General features: G+C 42.3%; 1 protein-coding gene across 1 annotated transcript; it reads right to left on the bottom strand.

The window, feature by feature from the left end:
- Positions 1-447: 447 nt before the first annotated feature.
- Positions 448-7,846, bottom strand: LOC132097402 (uncharacterized protein KIAA2013 homolog). The gene is made up of 2 exons (XM_059503086.1): positions 6,231-7,846; positions 448-2,142 (listed from the first exon to the last, which is right to left on the bottom strand). Exons 1-2 carry the CDS (start codon positions 7,168-7,170, stop codon positions 1,283-1,285), a joined length of 1,800 nt encoding a protein of 599 aa, XP_059359069.1. The 5' UTR covers positions 7,171-7,846; the 3' UTR covers positions 448-1,282.
- Positions 7,847-8,382: the final 536 nt, after the last annotated feature.

The raw sequence follows: 8,382 nt of genomic DNA, 5'->3' as shown, positions 1-8,382 counted from the left end.
CAAAGATGTTGTCCCAGGAACATGTCTCACTTGGTAAAATCAGGTTCTGTGTTCCTCTGTGCGCGCGATCTTCATAGATAGCTACTGTTTATATGAGTGTTCTTGCCACAATGCAGCTGCGTGAACATGGTAGCTCGATATAATAATACACATCCGTTCATCTAATCGCTTGAATGTCCAAACCATAAAACAAATACAACTGACAAAGTTTAGTGAAGACTCAAGGCTCACTATGTGTTGAACCGGCGTTCACCTCTGTGTTTTGCTTTTATGTCACTAACTGGACGGGGCAGAAACATGTGGCTACACACGCGCTAGTATGCTTTTAAGGGGGAAGTATTAACAGGATTAAAAAACCGAAATAACCGACATGGGAAAATTACGTCGGTTAGAGGTTATGAATTTCGGTTTTGATTATTTTTCGATTAATCGTCCAGCCCTAGTTCATTATAACTGCGATCAGAAATGTCACCAAAACTACCATCAGTGTTGGCATTACCCTACTGAGATAAATTACTGTATGCGGGATGAATGTAATCAATGAATAAAAGCTGATGAATTTGGGTTCAAATTTAAACACAACTTTCACCTCACCAAACCAACAAGAAGATATTCAAACGTCAAACCCTTCAGACCCCTGCATAACAAAAAAGACTTCGCAGACAGCACATTTCAGAGAAAGAAAACCCTTAAACCAACTTGGAAGAGGAAAGACTTGAAGGCACCAGTGATAAGTTTACACACCTGCTATCATCCCATCAAAAAAACTGAATTAAATACTCTAGACAGATTATCTTGAGCTGTAAAACTACATATGAAAAAAAAGTCTGCTGGAAGTCACAAGATAAATTACATTAATAATAAAAAAAAACTGTCCTTCAAGCATAATTAGCAAATGGTTATTCTGCCAAGTGGAATAGCATTTCATATAAAACTAAATAAATATATATATTTTTTTGTTTTTGGACACAACTCAAAAAAAAAATTGTGGTGCTCACTGAATAGTGTCTTTGAGCACTGGTGCTTTCAGTTCATCAAGAGGTTCATAGAGAGAGTCACACCCAAACTGAAGACTGCAGACAACTATTTCCAGCAAGCCCAACCCTCCAATTATAGCAGTTTGATGGGTTACCCAAACCAAGTATCATCAATTAGTTTCCAGAGGTAAAAATATCTTGCAAGGCAGGATTTGAGAGTTGCACAGAATGAGAACAAGAAGTAAAAAGGGAGATGAGATTCACCCACACCACAGTTCCCACCCCTAAAAACTGTGTGTCTTCGGCTATACCTTGCTCCTGAAGAGCGGCTTGGCTCCAGGCCCGCAGTACTCATTATAGATGAGTTTGAAGAGGAAGAGGTGGAAAAGCGTGATGAGGGACGCCACACTGAACCAGAAGAGGAAGGGCAGGCCTGGGTACTGCTTGGCCATGTGGTCCTCGTGAGCCAAGATGGCCTTGACGTGCATCGTGTGTCTCAGGTCCTGCAGGTGAGTGAGATCAGTGGAGATGTACAGCAGAGGCGTGATGGGCTGGGTCACCATCACCGGAAACATGTGGCCTCGCAGCTCCGAGGTCAGCTCCACGGGCTCGTTCATGCAGCCGGCCTCACAGGCGTACAGCTTCACGGGTTTCTCCTGAGGCTTGACGGACACGTGCAAGAAGGGCTTGCCCTCGGCGTCCTGCAGCACGGCCAGGTTGATAAGGTCTTTATTGTAATGGATGCCCCTCAAAGAGTAGCTGTTGTGAAGAACATCCGGGTCGGCCTGGAACTGAAGGTGGTTCTCGGTGAACTGCAGACCACCAAAACTCAGGACCATGCCTTGCATCATGCCGTGAGTGCCTGCAGCCACGAGGACCTTGCATCCTCTCTTCTGGAAGGTCAGGTTCCAGAGGTTCACCAGCTGCAGGATCTGAGCCACGTTGGACAGGCGCTCCGGCCACAGGTTCTCGGCATGCATGGTGGGGTGGCCGCTAAAGCAGTGGTCGGCGTAGTTCAGACTGGACTCCAGGCGCTCCGTCTCTTCTGCGGTCAGACTCTGGTCCAGGAGGGGCGCTGTGGAGGTCGACAGAATGTAGTACAGCGTGTTGTTGACTGTTCGACTGGATGGAGTATGGGCATCTGTGATCTTTTTGATTTCCACACCTGTAAAGCAGCAAAAAAAGGTTCTTAAACCAAGTGAACACATTAAAGGAGTCATATCATTCTTAAGGACAGTATATTAGTGCTGCAACGACACGTCGACGTCATCGTTTAAGTCGACTAAAAAAATACGTCGACGTGCGAGAAATGCGTCGACATGTCACACTGTTTACATCTCGCGTAATGGCATACTGGGAATGGAGAAAGTTGCATTCTATCACAAAAACAGAGACCACTGTTATCAAAAGTATGGGAATACTTTAAACAGAGGCCAAATAAAATGGCCCTTTGTTCCCTTTGCAAAACCGATATGGTGTACCACAGCAGCACAAATGTGATGCACGATCACCTCAGAGGAAAACATCCTGGCGCTCTCCAGTGTTACGGTTTAACTGGTTACCATGTGATCTGGTGACCAACTTCCTGGTTCAGGTCTCTGCTGCAGATGTGATGGAACGACCGCAGCAGATTCGGCGATTCTTAAAGTACAAACTGATGTGATATTATTAAGTGTCTAATAAACACAGACTTGCTCATTGCATGATTCTGATATTCTTGTAAAGATTACAAGTTATTGGTATGATCACCCGTAGCGGCTGAAGTAAGGATAAAATAAAAAATAAAGTAAGTCTGTGTTGGCGCGGGTTTCGAACACGCGTTAGGGGCCATTCACATATCGCGCCTAAAAACGCAAACGGAAAATGGTAGTCGCGCCGCTTTCTCCTTCTTTCCAAAGCGCTCAGGCAGTTGCGCCCCTGGGGCGTCTGCTGTTGCTAAGCAACCATGACGTGCTCTCTCCATGAAGACGCGGAAATTTCAGCAAAGGATAAATGGATTTGCAGCACTAAAAATCGCTTGCAGTAGCTCTGCTTCTAAATTTATTTCAAAATGGCAATCCATATACAGCTATGATCAGCTGCTCCTTCATCTTAGCTGAGCTTTCAACGTTGTTACGGGAAAGGATGAAGCTGAATGTTTAGTTCTTGTCACATGACCCGCAGTGCGCTTGCGGCATTCTGAAAAGTGGAGATGGTTTTAAATCGATGCGGTACGGACGCACCTGTTAACAAACTTGTGAATATGTGAACGGCCCCTTAAAACACAGCGCGCCGCGAGACAACAGTCACACACCACCGAGCTACCCCGAATCAGCTCCAGATCTCTGGACCATGCTAAACCATAGCAGAACCCTGACTACATTTTATGGTTTGTGATGCTAAAGAACATTTCATGACGTCTCAGACAACTGTAAATTTGTGGCTACTGTGGTTTAATTATAAATGCTATCGTAAACTCATATTTACCATAGTAAAATAATTTTCTTTGCCTCTTTATTTTGTATACTGTAAAAACTTTAACCACATTGGTTGAAAATGAATAAAGGTTGAAATATTATATTAAAAGTTGTACTTATATTTTTTTGTAAAGTTATCCAAAGGATTCATTAGCTAATCAAAAAAAGAACATTAGATTAATTATTTATTGTAATAAAAATAATCGTTAGGGTAGTCGACTAATCGAAAAAATAATCATTAGATTAGTCGACAGAAAAAAGAATCGTTAGTTGCAGCTCTACAGTATATATATATATATATTAGGGGTGTAACGGTATGCAAAAATCACGGTTCGGTACGTACCTCGGTTTTAAAGTCACGGTTCGGTTCATTTTCGGTACAGTAAGGGAAAGAAATGCAAACATTAAACTGCAGGTTGTTCATTACTATAAACTTTTTTTAACAATTTGTTTACACTTTTTTAAAATACTTTTTAATAAAATATATATAAAATAAAAAAAGAATAAGAAATAAAATACTGCTGCAAAGTTCTCCACTAAATAAAATACTCTCAGTCTCAAACCAATATCATATAATAAAATATAATGAAAAATATAAATAAATAACTATGATTACAGTGCAGCATTTTAGACCGGCTCAGATTTCGTTATTGCGTTGGACCGATCGGAATTAAGAGCAAATGTCTGTTTAAATGCCGACGGGAGCTGCGTTTGAATTACAATCGTTTTTTTTTCCTAGTTGTAGTGATGTTCACACTTGCGTAAAGCCTTTTGAAAACCTTAGGCCGGTGACACACTGGCATATTGCACTTGTCAAACATAGTCTATTTTGCTGTCAATACTGTTGACGGTGTCCTTTATCAGTAGGCTTTATATTTATGCTCAACATGAAGTATAGATATTGTTGTCGTGAAGACAAGATCCTGGTCTGTCGGCGGTTTCCCTCTATGTCACCTACAGTAGCAGCAGCGCGCCAGCGCCGCGTCAGGCACGGTTCTGATGTGTAAAGATACAGAAAACTCGAAGCAGCCATCACGCAACTGACACGCAGCAGAAACGCCACGCTCACGCCATGCAGCCAGTGTGTCACCGACCTTAGAATCAGCTGCAGGGCGGGATTTGTGCTGAACGCGGAGACTTCCGCCACTTAATATGTTCGTTTGGAAACACGAAAATGTACCTATGTTCCGCAAACAAAATATTGCATTCGGTCATTCGGTACACGTGCACCGTACTAAAAGCCCTGTACCGAAATGGTCCGGTACGAATACACGTACCGTTACACCCCTTATATATATATATATATATATATATTTATATTTATTTAAAAATAACTTTTCTCTTTGCTTTTACATTGTCTTTGGCCTTGTAAATGTATTCGGACAACTTTTTAAAACCTTCAAGGCATGAGAGAGATGTTTACACACAATATGAATGATAAGGGAGTCTGTGTTAATGGGATAAAATAAATCCCCAAAACTGTCCTTAATGGAAAACAAACAGTGTGCAAGTGGTATAGTATGTTTTCCAGATTTGTCTTGACATGTAAGCTGTCACTGGCCTTGTACAGTAAGTTAACTAAAATCTCATTTTAATTACAGCTGCTGTGCTAGGTCTCCTGTCCTACTTGTTGTTGAAAAGACTAAAATAAAGAATGCCAAAAGAGATGTAGAATATGACACAAAACTTTTCTTTGTCAATAAATATAAATTATTTTTTGTAAACTATAGCTCTGTGTGGCCACTCTCATGGGGAGTTGGCATATAAAACAAAAACCAGCTCACATATTTATGCAAGCATGAAGAGCGCTTAATTGCATACTGACGCATTTGAGCAACAGGACACAATGAAGCTCAACCAATCAGACTTGCATTCCAGACCTCATTAGTTTTTCCTAACTTGTGTCTAATCAGCAGCAGTTACTGTCAAAGGCCAATCTGAGACAGGCTGAGATAGATTGCTGGCCACAAACTCTTATACAGCAAAGTGAAGACAAGAACTTCACTGAAGAACCTTTTAGATGCTTAAAATGTACTGAAAAAATTGTTATTTTAAAAACTGTTATTGTTTAAAAAATTGAACTATGGCCTAATCCTGGTTTAATCTAAACCTTGTCTGTGAAACCAGGGGGCAGCTGCACAAACAGTGGCTTAAGAACTAGTTAACTAGCAGTTAACTGAAGGGGAATCAGTCTTATATTTTGGACTCAGCTTAGACTAACCTAATTATATGTAACCGAATAAAAAAAAAAGTGACCAGTTTAAAGAAAAAAGAAAATACTTGACTAACTTTTAAGATTAGTTGATGCAACCGACCTTAAATTAGCAACATTTTTAATACTTATTTCTTTCTTACTTTACTTTTTTCCAGGGGGAAAAGGTTTTGAGTTCAAATTAAAATGCACGGTTTGTCCTCATAACAAACTGAATACTTCTAAGATTAAGAAAAAAATAATTTTGTGTTGATATGACCCCTAAGACCTATTAAAGGGATAGCTAATCCAAAAATACAAATTTTATGAGTTTCTGTCTTCTGTTGAACACAAAATTTGATATTTTGAAGAATGCTTGCCAAACAGTTGCCGGTAGCCACTGACCTTCACAGAATGGAAAATAAAAAAATACTAATACTGTGGAAGTCAATGGTTACCAGCAGCTTTCTGGTTACAAACATTTTTCCAAATATTTACTTTTGTGTTCAACAGAAGAAAGAAACTCATAATGAACCTGAAATGCATATACTGATATATTTTTTAAGTGAACAACAATTTATGTCAGACTGTGCTCAATCAACTCGCCAGATATGAAGAGGTCCACCCATGCTTGCTGGTGCTCTTGCATCAGTTCTTCCACATTGGCTCGGAGGACATCCACCATCTCTCTCTTGACCGCTTCTCTCAGTTTGCCGAGGGTCTCGTCCAGTTTCCCGCCCTCGGTGGGCTCCGAGGTGTGAATCACGCTCACCTGGTTTTCTGAGTATTCAGATTTGGCAGAAACCTGGATCTTGGCGCTCAGCTTCTTTGTGGCCACCGCCACCAGCACGGTGTCCTTCTTTTCCGTGAGCACCCGTCCTGAGGAGAGCACAAACTCCTTCTTCTCCATCTTCTCCGCGGTGCTCCTAAACGACAGAGACTCAATCGAAACCAGGTCGATGGAAACCGGACGGTCTGTAGGGTTCGTTACGTGAACCCTCTGAAGATAAACATTAGGTCGGCTGCGATGCGCAATAAACTCCTCTCGGATGACGATGCAGTCACGAGAAGACGCTGTCAGGATGCACCTGCTGGAAAAAACAGAGCCTTTTCTATACCACAGCATCATTCCCCGAGCTTCCGAGCGTGTTCCCGGGATCTGCAGGCGCACTATCGGCCCGTAGTCTGTTTGGAGAACCGGCGCGGATCCAGGCTGTGAAGATGAAGCTACCCAGAGTTTGTTAGAGTCCACATCCACCAGGAAATGTCCATTACCGACCACAAACGGGACAGTTTCTGTGGTCTGGGGAGTGAGCACCACTCCCTCCCCTCGGTCCACCAACGACACCCACCTGTGAAGATCGGTCTGCAAACAAGCCCCAGCCGCTCCTCCAGACTCCCGGGACATGCTGAGAAACCTCAGGAGCCCATCTGAGCTCAGGTACCAGTAGAAAATGAGGAAGAGCAGTAATCCCACCAGGACACGGCGGGCCCAGCTGCTCGAGAGCAGACCTGGCAGACCCTTTAACCTCTGCTGAAGCCACATGTCTGGCTGTCTTTTGCTCCAGATGCTCTTTGATGGACTGAATATAAACGCCAGTGGAAGGCGATCCCTAAAGGACTTCCTGACAGCAGTAAAAGCTGGGAGTGGAAACAGCTCTGACACACATAGTAGGATAACCTTATCAAGCTTGACTTAAAGAGTTGAAGTAATTTCTTCAGTCACAGAGCAGTGGATTTCCTACTTCCCCATTAAAGAGGCAAACACGCTTTTCCGTGCAAAAACAAATCCAAACATTTGTTAAACGAGCCACTTGTATCTGCAAAGAGTTGGCATTTATTGCAGCGCTGTAGTTGTTGTTATCAGACTCGTCAGATGACTAACGTTAGTCAAAACATTTCTGCTCGTCCTTTCCTCGTTTACTTTAGCGCCTCGAAGCAATGTTTGCGTCGCGTAATCGCGTGTTTCTGACAGATTTGAGTTAACTTATTTCGACGTCGTTTGCTTGTTGTATTTGCTGTGTGTACATTTCATCTGTCAGCCAGCTGACTTCTCTGGTTGTAGAACCGAGCAGGCTGCCGTAAAAATACCGGAAGTGTCGAAGTCCAAGACCGGTCGTAGTTTAAACTGGACTAAGTGCTGTTCTGGGACCAGCCCTTAGAAGCACGTCTAACGTCATTGTGACGTAGTAAAGGAAGACAAAACTGATCCTGGACCAGTATATAAGACTGACCTGGGGGACTTTCAAACGGCTTTACGGCACCTAGGGATGACTGCCATGATCATAGACATATATATAAATACCTAGACGCCTCAATGGCCGCTCGACCGCACGTCAACGTCGCCGCCATATTGGAGCGGGCAACTCTCATAACTCTCACATCAGGACAGAAGAAAACGTACCTGACTCATCTGCAGCTTGGGCATCTACAAACCGTCACACGATAATAAAAACAGATCTCGGGGTGTTATCTTTCATAGGTAAGACTCAACCGTTATTTGTCGATGTTTTTGGTCATTTTTAACATTATGTTGACAGCTTAACCACTAGTGTCAGACTATTAATAATAGCGATATCGCTAACGTAGTTAGCAGTAAAAGCTGAGACTTTATAAAAAATAAAAGTTTAAATGATTTCCTATTTACGTTTATATCATAAACTAAATGGTTTTATGAGCACAGTGTACAGTGAGCCCTTTGACTGTCTAGATTAATGATGGAGCTAAAGCATCACTACCGTTACTTATTTACAAAGAT

The sequence above is a fragment of the Carassius carassius genome, chromosome 21 (assembly GCF_963082965.1).
Source record: "Carassius carassius chromosome 21, fCarCar2.1, whole genome shotgun sequence".
Lineage (NCBI taxonomy): Eukaryota > Metazoa > Chordata > Actinopteri > Cypriniformes > Cyprinidae > Carassius > Carassius carassius.
This window is presented reverse-complemented; position numbering and strand designations above follow the sequence as displayed.